This window comes from Pavona decussata, unplaced genomic scaffold, assembly GCF_977016875.1.
Source record: "Pavona decussata unplaced genomic scaffold, jaPavDecu1.1 SCAFFOLD_67, whole genome shotgun sequence".
In the NCBI taxonomy this organism is placed as follows: Eukaryota; Metazoa; Cnidaria; class Anthozoa; order Scleractinia; family Agariciidae; genus Pavona; species Pavona decussata.
In genome coordinates, this window is record NW_028145486.1 from 451,720 (window position 1) to 473,553 (window position 21,834).

The following is a 21,834-nucleotide window of genomic DNA, read 5'->3' on the forward strand; positions in this document are numbered from 1 at the left end:
TATATAACCCAAAGATCTTTCTAGAAAAGGTGACCTGTTTGTCCAGTTTAAGACTTGTTCTAATTTCCGTACGTCACGACTGACATTGTTACAGAACTTTCCAGAAGCATAAGAAGCTTGCTAATCAGTTCCTTGAATGAACAAACAGTCATAGCAAAATATCAAAGATAAAACACCTTAGTGTCCTTTTAGCGAGAGCCCGTAATAGCGGGAATTTATTTCAGTAAAACGTCTGTTATTTATTTTTGCCGGGGATTTAGCTACTGTCCGCTGGAAGTTATTGGGGTGTCCGTAATAGCGAGGTGTCCACCACAAGGCGAGAGTTGACTGTAAAAGCATCGAAGACTCTTTTAGGTTACAGATGGAACCCGGTTAATACGGACGCCAAAGGGACGTACAAAAGTGTATCTTTATTTATTTATTTATTTCATCATTACGTGGACATTAAATTTATAAATAAATAAAGTGTCCGTATTAAGCAAGCTCTCACAGTTCACGTCGCATGCACATGTTTCATCCATACAAAGGCTAAAGCGTACAATTTAAAAGTAATTGTAACTTAAATACAGACTGCATGAAGAATTACCTTACGCTCATTCACTGATCGTCTCGCACTAGAATTAATGTTCTCTCGGTGCTGCAAACGCGACTGGCAACGTAATCATTAAAAAAAAGTCCGTGACATTGCTTTGCACTGACCTTCAGTTCAGTTTGTGTTCAGCCAGACGGACTGAATATTAGGCAATTTAAGGACGGTGCCTACTATTGTTACTGCGCATACGTTCTGCGCATCTCGAGATACTCGGATTTCCTATGGGTGGTGCCTACTAATACAGGGATATTTTTGCGCGGTTTAAAACTATACGGATAAAGCAGAACTTAGCAGGTACCTTTGGTATCTCAAAAGAAAATTGGGGGTAGCCACGCATTTTTCAGAGATAATTCAGCTTTAATTTAGGAAAAAATCCCATACATTGCTTTATATTTTGGCGCTTTTTAGAGATATTATTGCTTAATTATCTCTGAAAAATGCCTGGTTACCCCCAATTTTCTTTTTGGATTCCAATAGCCCTTGCTAAGAGCTGCTTTTCCCGCATAGTCATAAGCCACACAAAAATAGTTCGGTATTAGTAGGCACCGTCCTTAATATAGTGTACAGAAAAACACAGTCTGTAAAGTGAGGTTAACTTTGTATAAGAGCGTTTCACTTCAGTCGCACAAAAGTGTCCCGTTGTCCGTATTAACCGGTGTCCGTATTAACTGGTGTCCGTATTAACCAGTGTCCATATTAACCGGTGTCCGTATTAACCAGTGTCCGTATTAAGCGGGCTAATATGAAAGAGAATATCTGAGCTTTTTTGTCAGAACAAACACAACTGACCGTAATAAACGGGTGCCTGTATTGAAGCGGAGTTCACTTTACTTCTGGAACTGAGCCAAAAACTAAATTCATCAAGAGGACACAGCAGGATCCGTGAAACAGAAAATTGAGAGAGTTACATCTCAAAATTGGAAACAAGGGGAGAGCGACAACTCAACCTTAGTTACACCAGAATAAAAGCGGTAGCTTGTGAAATACTTTGTGAAAACATCAGCAGGTAAAATAAAAGGAAGAAATAAAAGGTAAGAGGTTAATTAAAAGCTCTAGAGATGGATGATAGTTGTCTGTGCCTGCATAGTCTCGTTTATCGGTTCGATCCCTAAAGAGTATTTTCCGCTACAAAGTAAGCAGCTTCTCAGGCATAAACCGCAAGTTTAACTTATAATAAGATTGTATTTCATCGAATCGAATACATGCAATTCAAGATTTTTTCTGCCTAATATGCACTTTCAAACCGCTTATAAGGACGATACCCACTTTTGTTACTGTGCCGTGCTGTATTTTTGCGTGGTTTATTACTTTGCGGGAAAAGTAGATCTCAGAAAGAGCTATCGTCGGTTATCAAGTATTTTTCAGATAATTAAGCATCCGTGTGGTAAAATATGCCGTACGTTGTTACGTATTTTATTTTTGTTTAATTAAAGTTCTCTAAAAAATGATTGGTTACTTCCAATCAATTTTTTCTTTAGGGCATATTTACCTGGAAGGAGGATGATTCTAGAAGATGGATCAACCTAGGAGGAATAACTTTTTCTTTTGTTTACATGAAGAAAAAATAGAGGTAGGTTGGCCCCATTAAGAGGGTTAAAAATGTGGTTAACGTGAGGTTAGGTTGATCCACCCGATCGAAGGGATTTGGAAATGAGTAGTCATCAAGCATAACAACACAAAAATAATTTCCTCGTTTCATTTAGTGAGTCGAGTCTTTCGGTTTGAAATTTCGAGAAAAGCACACCTTTTTCATATTTTAATTTGTCTTTCTCTATCCAGTGTTTCCCTCCGACGATCGGCATATTGTTTTTTGCGTTATCGTACCTCTGTTAGGAGAATTAACTCTCTCTTCGCTGTTGACATATCGCAAATAAGCTAATTCAATTTTCTTCAGTTTTATAGTATTTTAATTACGCGTCAGAAAGTCGCTGATGAAGTATTGTTCATGTTAAATGTTGCGGACTCACACACAACATTAGAAAAAGAAACCGGACCTGACTATCAGTTGTTCATTGGGTAGCCAACGACTCTCTTCAGTAACCGTCCGTCCGTCCGTACTTAATTTGTATTCCTTTTCTTTTTACCGAGGTCATTAAGTGAGGTAAGGGTGCTTCCTGTTGATCGTATTGCGGAATAGGAATGGATTTCTAGAGTGATAGGAATCATGGCGTAATGGTTCTTGAATGTCGTGATTGAGCCAATATTTGTGCCATTGTGTCTTCCCAAATTTGCCGGAAGAGAAAATTCTAGAGGCGCTAAATTAGGTTGTTGTGAATGTTGTGACGCTAGTACTGAGTGCTAACTGAAGAAGAACCCATAAAAATTCTACTGAGTGTTATCCCAAGTGAGGAAATAGAGGACCGCAAGAGACAGCATAAAAATCGCTCACCTTGGAGGGAATCTAGGACTGACTTGATAAGATGCTCACTGCTAGAGACGTCACATTAACGACGGAATGGTCATTTCTGTTGTCACAAACCTGCGGAAATGGGCGCAACTTGAAGAACATTTAAGTTATGAAAATGAGAATTGAAGGGTTTATTATATGTTCTGTTTCCTTTGGCGCCCGTTAAATGGGACGATGACGTCATGTGATGTGGAAATTACGTCATATATTCAATATTCTTCCAGCCGCCGTCTTGGATTTCTCGATTTCTCGAGTTGAACGAAAACTAATCAAAACTAATAACAAATGATAAACTGGTATAAAATACAAATAAATGACGACGATCAACTTAACATTTTCACGAAAAGGTAAACAACAATCAAAATTTCAAAAACATGGTTGTCAAATCTTGTTGCCTTGGAAATACGCGTCACGCGATAAATTTTAGCATAAGTCACCATCAAATTTGGCGCTGTTTGCTTTCATTTTGAAAACATTATGAATGCTCTAAGTCAGCGTAGGCACTTTGCACCCTCCCTCCCCGACACCCCTCAGGCTGAAGATGGTTAAGGCACATTGGTAAATGAACTATGAAAACTGCACAGATTCGGAGTGAAAAAAGTATCAGGCCATATTTCGACTAGCTGGTCGCGAACTGGTCAAGAGTTGTAGGATTTTAAATGCGCTCATGAACATTTTCTGGAAAAAGTTTGAGTCCGAATACTAGTTCTGCTTTTGGTCAAATTGCATTTCTACCTTCAACTTAAGAGCAAGCAAAACAAGACAAAACAAGCTGTTTACTCTGAAAAGAAGTACAATGGAAGCAACGCTTTTGTGTACTCGAGCTCTATAAGTTGGTTGAATGAATAGCCTTCACCTACGCGGGTATATTATATTAGAAGTTTTGAAACGCAACGACGTAGAATTTTCTTTTTTAATATTTAGGAAACTCAATGCAACTGCTAACAGGATTTGTGAAATTCAAAGTACCCTAAGGCAACTTCTCCTTTTGTGGGCGATCCGGCTGGTAATTTGTTCTTCATTAAACATTTTCCTGAGGTAATACTGTTTTGATTATTTCATATCAGTTCTTTTCCTAAAATGATTTTCCCAACAGAAGATGAGGATATACTAGCGAATGCGTCAGTTGCTAATGGCAAATAAATAAGCCCTATTCTCTTTGGTCCGAATAAATTATTTTTCTTGCCATGCATTCATTTATTCATTCATTAGACCATGTCAGAACTCCTACCCATATATCAAAGATTCCAACTGACCTGGTTCCTTCCGAGGATTACTGAGGAAAATAAGAAAAGAGAAATATTTATCCTTGAACATCGATTCATTTCTTTTGTTTTATCGCCTGCAGCTTTTAGCCCAAGAAGCAAACTTAATTAATATATTAAAGAAGGCTTATGACGAGCAAAGCGGGGTATCTACATGAACTTCCTAAAGTGAGTGTGCTTCCAATAACGCAAATGCCGCACTCCGGCCAGTGGCAGATTCGGAGCTTGGAAGGAAGGAAATTTCTTTTGTGGAAGGGCTGGCGAGGAAAGAGAACCATATGCAAGGTTGTTAGCCTATTCTTTCCTTAGCGAATTACTCCTTTTTGTGTTTTCCACAACGAAAGTGTGCCCTGCAGACCAAGCTGTCAAGGAAGTTAATCTGTGAAAGCGCTTTTGAAGTATGTGAAGTAAGTAAATTGCCTCTAGATTTGTTGTTCTCTTCTTCACGGGTTACCGAGATACTCCTGTTTAATTGCTTTTTTGTAGCTTAGCTTCGTCTTCGTGGTACAATACTCGCGTAAACGGAATGTACCAATTTGAAGGATAAGTTTTATCCTGGTCTTTCAAATTTCTTTAAAGTAGCGCGTATCATTTTCTGAGTGAATATTTTTTCAAGATTTTGCAGCACCATCCCTTCAAAATGACGCATTCGATTTACAGACGGGCCGGTCTGCCAGTTCTAGCAAATGGAAAGCACTCTTATTGTGGTGGTGAGCGGGTCGGGAAAGTGAAATGTGGAATTCTTTCATTTATGAAGACAGCCTGATGAATAGCGTGCAAGTTACCAGATTTCTTCTCCGGAGAATCCTCAGAATCCACTCAGCTTGACTTTTCGCTTTCTTTCTTTGTTGTCCTTTCTTTTTGTCGATTGATCTCCTGCATGCTAACTTAGCGCAGCTAGGGATGACTTCCGTTTCTTTTTATCTCTTTTGCTGGCTTGATTTCAGTGCGAAAATAAAGTGAGAAAATTTAATGCTGATTACAAAATAGTCATTGTTTCAGTCCAAAAAAACAAACAAACAAACAAACAACAACAACAAAAATGGTGTAAAAGCGACAAGTCGGTTAATATTTCAGCAGATAAACAAAATTTACGTTAAAATAATATCAGTTCCACCTTTTAAGTAAAGTGCTTTTAGCCTGCTGAGGGATACAAAGGATCCGTGCGAATTAACCCTGGCCGAAAATACTTGTTTTAACATGCCAATTTTCCCCCAAAAATCATGAAAGTGAAATGTAAAGACTTTAAGGCCGAAATTATGTTCAACTCAAGTATTGTTAAAATTCCCCATAAAGTAATTTATTACATTTAGCTGCTATTCCTACTACTGAGTAAGGTGTTGTACACATGAGCAAGTTTTCGTAGACTAGTCTGTGTTTGACAAATTTTATCTTTTCGTGTTTATTGTCGGCAGGGTTTTTCTTGATAAATACTGCATTTTCTGCGCAAGCCTCCGCGGAGATAAAATGCGTTTCCAATACTTCCTACTGTGTTTAAAAAATCTTTAATTAAAGAGATCGCTGTCAACGATAAATCATTATCTAAGTGTTCTCGAACTAGGGCAATTATCGTTTAAATTTCCTGTTTTTGTTTTTGTTTTAAGACTAGACAAAAATCGTTGTGATAACAGTGATTCTAAGGTATTCTCTCTTCCTTCTTTTTTCGCGAGCTTTTCGTCTTTACTTTTACCATTGTACATCTACTCTCACCTTAAAGTCACCTCCTGTTGTTACTACTATATTAGGGTAAGATAATTCTGATACAGTTTATGTGAATTAGCAAGCGAGACGCTAAAGTAATTCAAAGTTTGGTCCAGTAGTACTATGTATATGTATGTAGAACCATGTTGTTTTCTCTTTCATGATATTTCAACGTCTTTCATATTCTCTTTTTAATGCATTTAAGAAAATATGTTTTTCCTTTACAAGTCTCATTGTTGCAAAACTATCCTTCGAGGTTTTGAACAAGTTCACGTAAACTTGACGTTGAGTGAAACTTTACCCGGGCGCAAATAGCGTACTAAGGAAGTTTAAAGATTTACCATGTTTCCTTGATATTTTCAGTAGAAAATATTTTAAAGCCGAATTACAAATTTAAATATGTCAGTTGTACAATTTCACAGCAAAATGAGAATTTTTCCGTTGAAGTGCAATTGAAGAAATTAAAGGCCGGAAGACCCCCAACGCATTTGTGGATTATTGCTAAATCCCACAGATATTGAATCTCACTTACGTGCTCTTTTTCATGGGTAGGTACACGTAACGATTAAAAAGGCTTTGCATTTTTATTCATGCCGGGATTTTTTTTTCGCCAATCTTTGATATTTTCAGTAGGAAAATTCATAACACTATTCACTATTTATTTTCAAGACGAATATACCAGTTTTAATATAACAATTGTAATTGTATAATTTTCACAATAAAGCCGAGAAATTCTCAGTAGTACTAGCATGTAAGTAAAACCATGTTGTTTTCTCTTTCATGACCTTGTAACGTCTTTCATATTCTATTTTTAATGCATTTTAAAACATATGTTTTTCCTTTACAAGTCTCATAGTTGCAAAACTGTCCTACCAGGTTATGAACAAGTTCACGTAAACTTTAACAGGAGCAAAACTTACCTCGCGCGCAACCAGCTTACTAGGAAAGACTACTTTAACTTTTACACGTATACTCGAGTTTCTCGTCAATACATTGATATTTTTAGTAGAAAAGTTCACAATATTATTCGGTTTTTATTGTGAAGCCGAGTCACAAGTGTAAATACTGTATGCCAATTGTACAACTTCACAACAAAAGAAAATTTTCCCGTTAAAGTGCAATTGAAGAATTAAAGGCCGGAAACCCCCCCCCCCCCCCTAACGCATTTGTGGATTATTGTTAAATCCCACATAAAGTGAATTCCACTTGCGTGCTCTCCTTCATAGGTAAGTGTAAGGATTGAAAACGCTTTGCGATTTTATTTATGCCTGGAGTGTGTTTCTCCAACTCCCGGAAGCATTTCGGACCCGAAGAACTATTTTTTTTTTTAGCAAAATTCGTTACCAAACCTACAGTATTTAATAATTTTGAAAGCAAAAACATTTTTAGTTTTCCATGATTAACAAGCACATGTACACTGAGTTAGTTTGTACGAAAGAAAAACTAACAATCTGTAAAAAAAACGGATAAGAAAATTCTTTTTTTCGAGCCCGAAAGCTGTTCGGGAGCTTTGAGAAACGCACACCTGGATGGTTTTATCGCCAATCTTTGATATTTTCAGTAGGAGAATTCATCTTTACTATTTATTTTCAGGCCGAATATATACTGACAATTGCATAAATTTCACAGTAAAAAGCCGAGAGCTTTCCATTAATTGAAGTGCAATTTCATAAATTTAAGACTTTTAGGCCGGAAAAACCTCCAACGCATTTATAGATTATTATTAAATCCCACATAAGGTGAATTGCATTTACGTGCTCTCCTTCAGAAGTAAGAGTAATTGATTTTTAGCAAGGAATTGTGCCGCTTTACTTTGTTCTCATCAATCCACGTCAACAGGACAGTTTGCCAGATGTTTTTAAGTATCTATTTCATTATTTTATTTAATTATTAACATATTTAGTTTGCCTTTCTGTCGAACAAATATCAAACTTTTTTTTGTTTAGTACCCAAGTTTTTCAATTCCTTTAACGCCGAAATTGTTCCTTCTATCTACATACAGTGGAATCTCGATTATTCGAACCCTCGAGTTTTCGAAACTCCCGATTCTTCGAACCAATAGTTGTTTCCCTTGGATTTGCCTCGGTTAGATTTTCACCCCCTACTTTTGGAACTCCCGCCGATTTTCTGAACCAAATTCAGTTTCCATAGGAGATTCGAAAAATCGGTATTCCACCGTATCTCCACTGTTCATTAATTTTTTATTTATGGTAGATGACTGTTTATCTCTTAATTCTTGTGATAAAACTTTGAATTTTTATTTCGTGTATTAGTTCTGTAAAATATTGCAAATATAGGTTATTTACCAGCCGGGAGGTGCCTTTTGGGAAAAACTATGCCCGAAATCTGGCCGATAAGGCACGCGCGGAAGCCGCATGCAGGCAGGCCTGTAAAAAACGTGTTCATTTACTTCTTAGCCGTGTTTGCTGGTCGCTGGCCGAAAATGAATTGTGCAAGTTTGCCATATTGAAGCTGCCCGGGCAAGTTTTCTTAATTCACGTTTTGTTTGTCTACTTCATCTGGGTTATGGAATTCACTTCACTATGGTAGCTTGTAAGAACCCATTGTTATTTCAATAACACCACTGCAAACAACCGGCTAAAACAAAAATGGAAACTAGCTCATTACTTAGTGTTCTTGGTTACCGTGGTTATCGTGACCGTGGTCAAGAGATAGGAAGATTTTGCCAGCTCCCGGAACCAATCAGATTGTAGGATTTTCAGGATATCGCCCGCTCACGCGCGAACAGTGAGAGCAATATGCATTTAATTCAGTATCATTTTAGTGTCCCACTATATTTCAATTTGGGTTTAAATCATTTCTGTCTTTACATCACGTATTAGCTGAGGAAATGTTATGTTGAAGAAATAAACGGCTTCATGTTTTGAAGTATAAATTCTGAACATTAATCACGATTGACCACAAAATAACAACAGTCGGAAAACAAACTCGATTCCTGCGCTTTAGTTTTTGTATAGAGAGAAATTGCCGAAGTAAACACTCCGAGCCTGAAATTTCTTTAGAAAGTTGTCCGCTGTAAATCCTAGCAAAAGAAGGAAATAAATAAAACAAAACAAAATAAAATAACTATGGCGAGCAAAGACCCGTGAATCACAAACTCAGCTTTCCAGGACTGAAGGGTTAATTAGTCCGTCACATAACCCTCTCAAGTTTGTTTGCTAATCCTTCAGAACAAGTGAGAAGCACAACAGCCATCACCGCCAAAAATACGTAGAGCGAACTGAAATGATCCTGTGGTGAATTGCAAAATAGCATATTTGATTTCGAAATGAAGATGCCACAATGCGAATAGCCTAGTTGTCATTTGTGAAATGGCTTAATCGAACAATAAACGATTTAGACAGGTAAAAAACTGTCTAGTCTCTCATGTTGAAACGGAACAACCTAACCAGAATCAGTCTACGTAAATCGGCAAGATCCATCTTTGTTCCAAACGTGAAATGATTGAATATGACAACAAACGGTCTATAGTGTACTGTTGAAAAATTTAGCTTAAACGTTCACTTCAATAAAAAGCCGCCTAGTGACTGAAAACTTCATCAAATAATTGGACCGAATCAAAGAATTTATAAAAAACTTTTGAAAGAAGTTGCTTAGTTTTAATTTTGATAGAATTTTTGGTCTTTATATATGAGACAAAAACTTAAGCGCAGGAATCGAGTTTGTTATCCGACTGTTGTTCTATGGGGTCAATCAGAATTTAGACCTTAAAATATGAAGGCATTTTAGCTCAAAATATATTTCCTCAGATATCGATTACATCTAATTCCCGTTCATGAATGTTTCCGAATGTTCCGTTCGTTTGTCGTCAAATGGCTTAAATTAAATAAAGTATGTCGATGATGCTTCAGCACTTCCTCGGATGATACGTGATGCCATCCTGTGTCCAGGTTGCTCAAACACGCTTAAACGGATTCAAAGATTAACCGTGTCCATCAAACTAACGAATAAAATAGAATTTATTCAACGATCAAATGATGGTATATTCTAATGTTAATAAAACGGCTACTTAAATGGAACACTGCATTAAAGTCTTTGTTATTCTAGAATAGGGCTAATTTTCGATATGACACTTATCTTATTTGCGTCTCAAACATCATATTGTCACTTTGCGCCGCGGTCCATTATTGTCACTTCCAAATAAGATTAAAAACAACCTATGACGTAAACCTTTGTAAAACGTCACTGAAGCTTATAATTAACTTTAAAAATGGGAGGTTTTGTTTCATATTTTCATGTCCCTCAGGGCATGTGATAATATTCAATATAGTTATCAATATACTAAACTAACTACAGCCCAGTGGGTCGGCCGCGGTGATAAATTAATTTTCACGACGTTTAGGTGTTTGAGGCCGGTTTCAAGGACTTGTTGCTGATTTTGAAAAGTACTTTCAAAGCGGACGCGTTCTAAAGAATCCACATTGAAACGAGAAAGAACTTGCTGGGCGATTCTAGTGACGTTTAAGTTGGTAAGTTATTTATAATTCTAGAGTATAAATGGTAGCATGTCTTATTTTGGCTAATGAGACTGAATCAATAATGACCGATAAAAGCTGACATTAAGATATACCAGTTAATAAGTTATGATATTTTCTTTACAAGACACAATACACATATCCTAACTTCACGGCAGTCAGACATTTCGACAATACTAACCCCTGTGTACAGCGACAGAAACCGTAATGCTTCACCATTGAAATAGCGCGAATTCTCAGAAAAGTCGCGTTATTTTTAATTAAGCCTCAAACGCATTTATTTCGCAATAAAGATTTTAATTTTGTTCTTCCAAACCTTAATTAAACAGTTGAAAACGTAAACAGAATCTGTATTTTCTTTAGCCGACGTTTAGATGCTTCGTTTAAGATATTTCAGGTGAGTTCAATCATCCTTTGCATTCACCGCATTACTGGTTAGGGGCACTTTTCAAAGTCTCTTTGTTTAGTATACAATTCCCAACCTTTGACTGATACGAAGTTCAATTTTGAGACATTTTAGGTCAACTCATTCTAACAGAATGTCTGCCTTGACATTCGTGACATGATTGAGTAGGCCTGAGGCAATTCAATATTTAATTAACTCAAACAGCAAATGTCATTGTTCAGCATATAACTTCATCCTTTAAATGCATCGATTTGAATCACATTGGTCCTTCTTCAAGGACAACCAACGAGACCATTGAATGAAAAAGCAAATTTTTCTAGACTAACACAATTTGAGCTGTTCTAATGCTCTCGCTGAAGATTTAAGTCGAACAAAGTATATTCGGATAGAGATTTCTCGATTTTTCTAACACAGTTTGAGCTCAGTGTTTGGATGCTTTTCGTCGAAGAAAGTGTTCGGACACAGAATTTCTCGAACTTCCCGGCTGCTGTTGGCTTTCTAAAAATACTAGCCGGACTTATTTTGCGATTTAAATGAAATGTCTACCAAATCTGGATTTCTGAGGCGAATGAGTCCTTCCGAACAGCAAATCCAGACAAAGTGAAGCCTCACTTCAGTGTGTTTTTGGGACAGAATGCCTTTGCAATCGTGTTGAATCGTTTTGGGACGAAATGACCTCGGCAGTCTTTGCGCTAATTTCCTTCATTTGGAAATACACCTTTCTCTTTTCATTTGTTCGTTATTTCAAAGTAGATTTCCCTTTATTTCGCGTTCATTTGAGGTCCAGTGGCCGTAATTCCAGATACCTTAATTTACACAAGCGTTACTGATTTCCTATAATAGGAAATATAGTTAGCTAAGTACGTTATTATAGGTATATAACGAAGCATTTTAACAACGCGAACAAAATCTACACGTTATAAAATTAACGACAATTTTCGGAAAAGTTATGTTTACATGCATCTAATTTACGCGAATTGTGGTATATGTTTACATGCATTTAATTAACGTAAATTTGATGCCTTATGCGTAATAATTTCTATAGCAACCTGCCCTTTTCACAAGACAAAACAACAACGTCCAACAACAGAACTCGAGGTTTAATACCGGTAAACATTGTAACTAGCAACAATGGTACAAACTTGAAGACCTTGGTTCTTCATTTCAAGAGCTGTAAAGGTAGATTAATGCGAACCAATGAAATGATGAGTGGTACAATTACGGATGAAGCTGTTCCCACTGTGAAATTCTTCACTGGTTTAAGAGGTTACCACGTCAGTATCGCACAAGGTTGAAACCATTTTTAAAGCAACGGCTCGCGTTTAAGCACGAGAAAGACAAACACGAACGGTTTGCAGTTGCTGGAAAAAAATATTGCCAGGAACCCTACTCCCTTAGTACTGTCGGACATATTCCAAAAGAACTGAGCCGATATATCTGGTATGCACTACAGAGAGGAGCTGACATAAGAAGTGAGGTCAAATCTATACAAGCCATCTCCGGTTATTCAAAGCGGTCTGTCAATTCCTATTGAATTGACTGTAAAATGGGAAGACAGAAAGGTGATGCACATTTTGTACAAGGAAGAAGAAGAAGTGAGCTATTCCCTTGGAGATAACTATCATTACATTGACGAATCTAAAGACATTTGAAATCAATATTGAATGACGATGTGTTGATTGACTCTGATGGAGGGGTAGATGACATGTAACTTTCTAGGAAAGAAAGGTGTCTTAAACCCCATTTACACGAGCAAGAAGATCGGCACGGCACCCCAAAATTTCGGTACGGTGCCGCCAACTTTTTTGGTACGGCACTCCTGATTTAAAAATAGTGTGATTTTAATTAACAATGACGAAAATTAAGGTTCATAAAATTAACGCAAATGTTTCAAGTTTGCGTTAATAATATGCATCGTTAATTTCCTATAATAAGGTATTAATTTAATTTTTCTTAAGTGCTGACGGAAATGCACTCAGTTGGTTCTCACTCTGAACTTAATGTTTTTATTTAGTAATCGATGGACTTGTCTCGACATTGAGTGTAAAGTGCAGATTTAGGCCCCTGGAACATTGTGCAAACTATCTTTGAAAGGAAGGGACCACAAGCATCTCGTGAGTTTTAGAAAAGCTTTAGTGGTGCTTAATCCCGATAAGCAATAAATAAAGATTTTATCTTGTTTGTTCAACATTTTCAAAGGGATCATCAAGAACTAGTGATATAGGATTACGTAATTGTCATACCTTGTGCATGCGAGCCAAGAAACGATAAGATATATAGCAGGCTAGATATTCGATGGTTCTATTTATGTTAAGACGAATGTCGACTCGGTTGGCTTGAATAGTCTATATATGTTCTTGAAGAATTGTGCACTGTTGATTTGTCTGAGTAAACTTTGCATGCTTTATCCCTCTCAACCACTTTAGGCTACATGTTTATAACGGTATAGTACTTTCTGACCCAGTGATGGAAATGATAGGGTGCCAGCCATTCATACAGGCTAATTCAATCAATATTTTCCTTTGATGCTATTTTTATGCTGTATTAAGGCGCTTATAACTATTCAGAAGTACAGTCAATGAAATCTCGTGTGTAAGCGTCGAAATAAAATTCAACACTAAACTTCTCTTAACTGAGATTTTTTTCCAGTTTAAAGTTATTTCGTTAGAAGTTTAATTTAGATAGCAATTTCCCAGTTTGTTTTGACACTCTTCTTCATAAACGCTCATCAGTAAGGTCATACAGTATTAAGTAACTAATTCTTCAAATTCTCATAAGATTTTGCATAATTTGGAATGACCTCGTTGAAAACCAATGACCGCTGACAGAAAAAAAAAGAAGAAGAAAGGTATATGGCTCTACATGGCGCCTTCGTTTTAATTTTGTTGCTAATCTTCCTTTGTTCTTTCAGCGAAAGCTTTGGCAACCAATCCGAAATTTCGCTGAAAGTGGAAACTTTTTCTGACAAACAGCACCGAGGGAATAATATTGCTATGTACAATCACAGTGCAGTGTTTCCTTACCTAAGCACCATGGAATCACTCCAAAGAATGCATTCGTGGACTTTAGCAGAGAAATCATGTTTAGCAGTAACGCTGGGAATTATAATTGTCTTTGGCCTTTGTGGAAACCTGCTCGTTATAATCGCGATTCTTCGCTTCAAACGACTTCGCCGATCCGTAAACAGCTACTTAATCTTAAATCTGGCTATCAGTGACTTCTTAACAGCATCGCTTAACATGCCTTACCATCTCGCTACTGTGTTGGATCTAAGCATCATCTCAGACAGTGGAGCACTCTGCAAAGCTGGCGGAATTTTGTCATATCCATTCTATATTTCTTCCACTATAACTCTAGTCATGCTAGCTATCGAAAGACACATCGCTGTTAGCGATCCACTGAGATACCTGAGCCGAGTTACATCGCAAACGATTTCAATTATGATTGCCTACGCGTGGTTTCAAGGCGCGCTTTTTACTGTGATGTTTGCACTCTTGGGGAATATTGAGTTTTCCAACCAAAGTTTGGATTGTGGCGTGACTTGGGAAGGAACACCGTTGTGGCTGAGTGTGGTGGCATTAATTCTAAACATTGTTGTGCCGTATGTTTTACTACTCGGCATGAGTATGCGAGTTATGATTATAGCCAGGAGGCAAATGGTTAGAATTGCATTTGAAACATCTGGTATGACTCGGACTCGTAGGAAAAAGAGCGTGTTTTCAGGTAAGTGCAGATCTTAAGTTGTCTTTTATGAATATTAATTAATTAAATTAAATTAAAGACAGCAAATGAAATCAAGTGATGCACTTTCTAACACCAAATCCATCGATAATGCCAATCTCGGTGTCACTACCTGGCAGCTGTTTTTCATGGATATCATACGTATCTGAAATCGTATTGGTGTAAGAATACAGCACCATTATAAGACAAAAATATTATTGATACAGTGTGACCTGTCGTGCACCCGCACTGGCCAGCGCCAGAAATTAAACTACACCAGTCCTCAGTAATATTAGTGTATGATTTATGCCATTAGGCAGCAGAAATTGGGTCTGGGTCAATCAATCTGGGAGTTTTACTTATAGTTTAAAATACTCAGTTCGGATGCGTGGTGAAGATTTCATTTCCACTTTGAGAGTTTGGGTTTATTTACGTAGAAAGGCCATTCAAGCATGGCGTCATGGTTCAAAAAGAGTAGTTGTCAAAAAATGGGAATACATCATGTGTTTTTGAGTCAGAAAAAATACAGAAAACTAGCGGTAAGGCCGCTGAAAACAATTTGGCTGGGCTGATAGGATCGGAAAGAATTGGTAACCGTTTCATACTACAATCCGCAAGGCCCGCGGGTCACAAAAACAGCTAACAGAGCAAGAGAAAACAATTATAGACCTCTTTCATAATGGAGGGCATAATTAGTATTCTTTTATGTACATGCAAATAAGCCTTCTCGACCTCGCTTTTGAGTGAAACTACTTTTGTTTTTACACATGCTAGCGAGGCCAGGAAGGCTAATTTAAATGCATACATAAGCCCTCCATTTATGAAAGAGGTCTATTAGTCAAATATATGAATTATTATGTTTTACTTTCAAAACAAATTCATGTTTATTTATCTAATTAAAGCTAACTATTGTTTGTGTTCACGTCATTTTCTCTTGCCAGTCACAGATCAGTGATTGTTAAACACCACACGCTGATTTGATCCAACTAATCTACTCAATAAAATTTCAATCATTCTTTGTCTGTGTACAACCTGCTTAATTGCAAATCCAAATAATTCAATGTTTCACAGCTTGCCTTCAAAAAGTTATCAAAGTATTTCAATTTTAAATTGACTCATCTAATCAATAATAAAAATAAACAGCTTTTAATTTATTAAATAATTGTAAAATGTTCGTGGCTAGTCTGACGCGGCGTTTCGTCTCGGCCAAGAGACTCTTCAGAGACCTTTCAGAATTTCAGTAGGCAAACGCGCCGAGCATCACGCCCAAAGTCCCGTTCGCAAATTTAAATTTTTATCAGTTATCGATCCTGAATTAAGTATATGAGTCGAGAGATAGCTGTACTAATGGAATCGTTTTGCTAACATATCTGTTCTTTAATAGGGAGGTCTTAGTCGTGGAATTTTAAAATTCAGGATAAACAGTAAAGTCTTCTTTCTTGAAACTGTTAACTATAATTTTCATAACATAGTTAACCTTATGATATTGTTTCCACTACAACAAAAAACGCTATTTTGTGTAAAAAAAAAAAAAAAAAAAACGTCGAGGCAGCCTCGCAAACATGCGTCTTTTTAGCTCACAGGATAGATCCCTCGATATTCAGCCAATAAATCCAGACTTTGTTCAAATTGTTATAGGAATCATAAGTGAAGAGTTAGAATCATGCACACATAAAAAAAAAAATTGAACGTTTAAGTTGAATCCCCCAAAACAACTAGAAACAAGGATGCAGTTTTTACTGTCTACCTGTCTACGAGACTGTATAAGTATTATTAGTATTATAGGCTTACTAGTATATAGTATAAGCATTGCCTTGTATATGTAATCGCATGAGGCCGATTAGAATTAAGGATTAATTTCGACGCATATTTTCAAAGTTTTCGCAAATTGTCCGAGTCGCGCAGGGACTCGGGCAATTTGCGAAATCTTTGAAAAATATACATGAAAATTAATCCTTAATTCTACGAGGACTCATTGCGATTGCACATTTATAACATAGAGGGCAAAATTTTCTTAAAACTATCGAGGCACGTCGTAAATCAGTCGGCCCAGAGTAAAAACTCTCACCCGTAAGCAAAACAAACAAGCAAAGAAACAATTCACCTGTTTCTAAGCGTATAAAAAAGACAAAACGAAGAAACGTTTATTGTCATATAGATGTAATTAAGAGAAAATACAAGTTTAATTCATGAGCAAACTAACTACAATTAAACAAAATGTTAGGCATCAATTAATTGATTCGCCTGCACTGTGAAGCTTTCTACCGCTTGAAAATCGCACAGAACGATAAAAATAGCAAACAGTGGCTTGCAGAGTAATTTCTTCCACTGAATTTGACCTGCTCCTTCCTCCCATCAAAGGGACACTGTTATAAGTGTTCGGTTATCGTTCGTTGGAAGAAGCCGGCGGTAGCAAGGTGAAAGCACTTCAGTGGCGGGCATGATTTCAGTTTGTCAACCAAACAAATCCGATCATGTTTTTTAGCTTTTGACACAAGTAATCTTTTGCTGTTTCTTGTAAGAAACGAAATTTGCCCTTTAGGAATTTACTTGGTACGTCAGTAGGTGAACATATTAAGACTAAGGCAGAGAAGAGGTGAAATCACTGTTAATCAGAAATGCTTTCGGTGTGACGAGTGCCGTGACGCAAATTTTAATCATGTCCACCTTTTTTCTAATGAGCACATTTCCGGTACTGATCCGATTTCCTAAATCTTACCATATAATTGGTATTTAAATGTGAGAATGATCTCTTCATTAAATGTTTTTATGTCGGTGCCAGGAGATGTCAATGAAGTACTTTTACAAAACTCGTGATCTCTTGAACAGTTATAGACCTGTATAGGTTGTTTCCATTCTGTGTAGGTTGTTTCCATTTTGTATTTTGCGTTTTTTCCCGGTGCCAGAAGAACCTAAGATGCTTCCTTTCAGCAAAAGCGGAGTTACTTGTAATCTATAAGTCTATAGCTTGGAAAATTTAATGCCTGCAGCTATTATATGCTATTTTTTCTTTCTTGCAGGCCTTGAGAGTAAAGCTACTGTTGCCATATTAGTCGTCATATTTGTTTTTCTAATTCTTTGGATTCCATTCCTGATCACTCGTGGACTGATGGCGTTCAATGACTATCACTTACCACCCATAGTCAACACGTCAGCCGTATGGATACTGCATTTAAACTCTGTAGTAAACGTTATTATATATACACTGCGCAGGACAGATTACAGACGAGCATTTGTAGCAGTCATGCGCTGTAGGCCTCTATCAAGGTCACGTGATTTAGATTTTAGCGCAACATTCATTACAGATAATTGTGAGCTGGCTGTGAGAAGGAACACGGTGTCTACGGTACCACCGGTCGCATGAAGGGAAACTTAGTGTCACATGTGGAAATGTGATGCCTTAATAACCTGCATTATCATAGGGAGACTAAGAACTTCGAGGCACTTTCAAAGAACCTAGGCTTTGGTGTACCCTGTGTACGAGCACTATTGCCTGGGCACCGGGTACAAAATGTAAACACAGAAAGTAACTGAGATAATTGCATGGCTGATACTGCTAAGAAAACTTAACACGACAGCGTCATGATAGAGGCCAAGAGAACCGAATACAAGGGTGCGTTCACATTGGTGCCCAGCGAGAATCGTACTCGGGCACCGTGCTCGGGAACCAAGTATGATAAAGCCTAACATAGAGCATGACGTCTGGCCACTCAAGAACGCGTCGCTGTCACCTGTCTCCGTACTCTCCCTGAGGTCAGTTTGTCAAGTTTCAGGGATAGAAATCCGAGGATAGTATTTGACATCCTTAATCATAACTGAATGATTTTTTTTTAAAGGAGTAAGTCCGAATGCTGATAATGTCTGAAATCTGATTTGATAGAGTAGCTACAGGAATCTAACGTGGTATTGGCAACCACGTGGTCGCCATCATGAAGTGGGCGCTAGCCTGCGTAGCAGTTGTTTCTTTCCAAGCGAGCCCTAGAAGCTCAGCTTAGCCCAGCCCCTTCTCTCCGATCGCTTCTCGAGTTTTCTTTGAAAGAAAGAGATTGCTGCACAACCTGAGTAGTCACTGGACAAAACTACACAGCTCGATAATCCTTTAGATAATGTCGGCATTTATTTTCACTGTTGAACGACATAACAGCCATTCCACAAACGCCGTGTATGACGTACTTATCTCTATTAATTAATTAATTAATTAATTAATTTTTAATTTATTTGTACATAAGAGCAGTATAGTCTCTTATTTTTAACCCATAGCTATATTTTTACAAGACAATTGGACAATAAAATTACACTACAGTACACACAGCTATTTCAATCAACGTTGTCAGAAAGCCAACGCGACAAGACCTCAAGGGGATATGGGTAATTTATTAATAAACGCACTAAACTCAACTATATTTCTCAACGATGTTTATAATTGTCCTAAGTCAATACAAACCTGTTTAAATACGACACTACGGTGGCAAGGAATGACATGATAAGCGCTCGAGTGGAAAGCAGCCGTGGAATCTTTTTCCCCTTTTTGGGGCTCGTCGTAACAGCGTAGCTTGCACAATAAGGCTCGCTGACACTTCACCTATTCCATTATAGTATGCTGCTAGATTCTAGAAAAGAGCTCAGAGCGGACATTGTTTATCAGTCACCTCACACGTTACCATTGGCAAGTGACAAAAAATCAACCCTATCTCAACTAATACATGCCGGTTGTGGCGAGATCACTTTAACATTCAGCGACGTTAACGTTAATTGATATAGCTGTATATTGTTGGACTATTTAACAGTTAAAATGCGAGCGCTAGACTTATCACATGGTGACTGATGAGGGCGCATCCTGGATTAAGTTGCCTCTAGAAGTACGAATTCGAACAGTCTAATTGTGTTTTTACAAATTTCTATAAATGTTTCACTGAAATAGAACTTTAACCAATTACCAAGTTATTTTTAAGTTTAAACAGCACGAGTGAAGCGCCTTCGCACAGCTACAGAACAGAAGGTGGCTTAGCCTACTACATTATGGTATTTTTTCCAAAAGAACGCTGGTTAATTTCTATAACTATATGTTATTGATAAAATATGGTAATGGTAATGGTAATGGATTTATATGCCGCATTTTCTATTTACATTTTCATTACTTCAATGCAAGGGTGAGATCGGACGTCAGCATATGTCCATTAGCGACCTCATCCGACCCACCCAAGCCATGAAATCATGAAAAGGCACAAAGACCAGACCAGCACACAGGAACTCCATGCCCTTAGTGATTAGTGTGTGGGTTCTTTAACGTCCCACAGGGTTATGAACGTTGAAGTGTTGTGAGACGGGGCCTATGGTTTATTGTCCTTATCCGAGAAGACTAGAAAGTCTAACCATTTGCAGATGTCATTACAAAGGCAGCACTTTCTCCTCGGTTATTTAAAGACCCTGAGTGTTGGTCCGGCCGGGGTTTGAACCCATGACCGCCCGCACGGTAGTCCGATGCTCAACCAACTGAGCCAGCCGGTCGGCTGTCTACTGCATAACTAACTCCATGCAAAAACGAAAAGATGTCTATTGATGAAACAGGAGAAGACTCTAACATGTTCGATAAAGAACGATCGATAAACAACGATAAAGAATCACCCAGACCCGTCACTGACGAAATCATTTAATCTATCAAACCATTCTATTCAGCGCATGACGGTCTTCCGCTTTTCTAACTCCAAAAATTTCGGGGGAAAAACATCAAGAAAAAACTCATCTTTGAACTAATTCATTAATCAGTGTTTTCTCCAGTCTTTCGGTATATATAAACCAACAACAACTCATAATCGCCTAACTTCCTCTGAAGAAGGGTTAACGTCAGAAAACAGCTTTTGACATTTCAGTGATCGAGCCCCGGTGATTGTGGCCGATTAACCTTAGTCCGGAATAAGCCGGAGAAAGAAACTAGCAATAGTATTGCTCGCAATCCATATTCAGGAACCATTATGTATTCCGGTAGCTCAAATAAATCTTGTAACGAGGAATTTTTAGTAGGCTTTGTAAGCATTATTTTTCTATAAAAAGTGCCAATCGAGCACCATCGGAGCCAGCACCAAGTGTCCGCCTTGGAGAGACCTGCATCTTGAACAGAGTTTAGCTGGTTACGGTGGAGTGACTCATTCATCTGTAGCAGGGCCCAACTTCCGTCAGTTTTAGGGACCCTTCCGTTTAAAGTGTCCTTACTGGATATGGTTAATGCTAAATGAAATTAGAACGCACATTTATATCGCGGTTTAATGTTTGTCTTCGTGTTATGTCCTTGTTCAAACATTTTTCATTATAGCGGTATTTATCGTCGGCTTTGATGCGGGCGCCAATGATAGCGATTTTTTTTCCAGTTGGCATTTTATGGCGCGTTTTTAGTGTCAAAATTCAAACTATCAATTCAAACATTCGATCCTTCAATTCAAACATTCAATCCTTCAATTCAAACATTCGATCCTTCAATTCAAATCTGCAATTGTTCGGTTCAAACTTTCGATCTTTCAATACAAACATTCAATCCTTCAGTGCAAATATGGAATGGGTCGATTCAAACATTCCATCATTCAATCCAAATATGGAATTGTTTGTTTCAAACATTCGATTCTTCAATCCAAACACCCTTTTTTTCAATCCAGAAATGCCATTCTTCAAGTTAAACATGCATTCATTGTATTGCCTGGCCTATCATTCAGTTCAAGCATGCATTTCATCGATTCAAACATGCCATTTTTCAATTCAAACATTTGATCATTCAATCCAAACGTGCATTTCTTCAATCAAATCCTGAAACTCAAACGCTACACCATAAATTCCGCGTTCAATTTCGATAGAAAAAGCTGAAATCCTGCTGTTGAAACATTCTGCACTTTAATTGTAAGATATGAAATCCAGATTATAAATTCAAACATAGTCTCACAATGTAGTTGTGCAGTGGCTCGATTCAAACATGCACTTCGGCGATTCAAACATTCACTTCGGCGATTCAAACATTCAGCTCAGCAGTCCAAACTTTCAGTTTAAAGTACCTCATTGATAAAAAAAAACTAAACTACCTGCAAAATTAAATAGAAGAAGGATCCTCGCAGGAAGTACGCAACTTAAGCAGTTGCGACTGGAAAAGAAAGCCTGAAAAAAATATTCAGGGTTGAACAAGATTCAAACCCATGACCTCTGCGATGCCGGTGCAGTGCTCTACCAACTGAGCTATCAAGTCAACTGAGAACTGGTCATATTGT

The 21,834-nt window shown here is 37.6% G+C and overlaps 1 protein-coding gene across 3 annotated transcripts; it reads left to right on the top strand.

Moving 5' to 3' along the window:
* Positions 1–10,237: 10,237 nt before the first annotated feature.
* On the top strand, positions 10,238–20,224 carry LOC146477929 (trace amine-associated receptor 1-like). 3 transcript variants are annotated; one of them, XM_085112612.1, is made up of 3 exons: positions 10,238–10,455; positions 13,779–14,590; positions 17,608–20,224. In XM_085112612.1, the coding sequence occupies exons 2-3, from the start codon at positions 13,861–13,863 to the stop codon at positions 17,949–17,951; spliced, it is 1,074 nt and encodes a 357-aa protein (XP_084968738.1). In that variant the 5' UTR covers positions 10,238–10,455; positions 13,779–13,860; the 3' UTR covers positions 17,952–20,224. The 3 variants fall into 3 exon arrangements, with proteins under 3 accessions (XP_084968738.1, XP_084968739.1, XP_084968737.1); XM_085112613.1 differs by lacking the exon at positions 10,238–10,455 and adding an exon at positions 11,278–12,595; XM_085112611.1 differs by lacking the exon at positions 10,238–10,455 and having other exon boundaries at positions 13,636–14,590.
* The last annotated feature ends 1,610 nt before the right edge of the window (positions 20,225–21,834 follow it).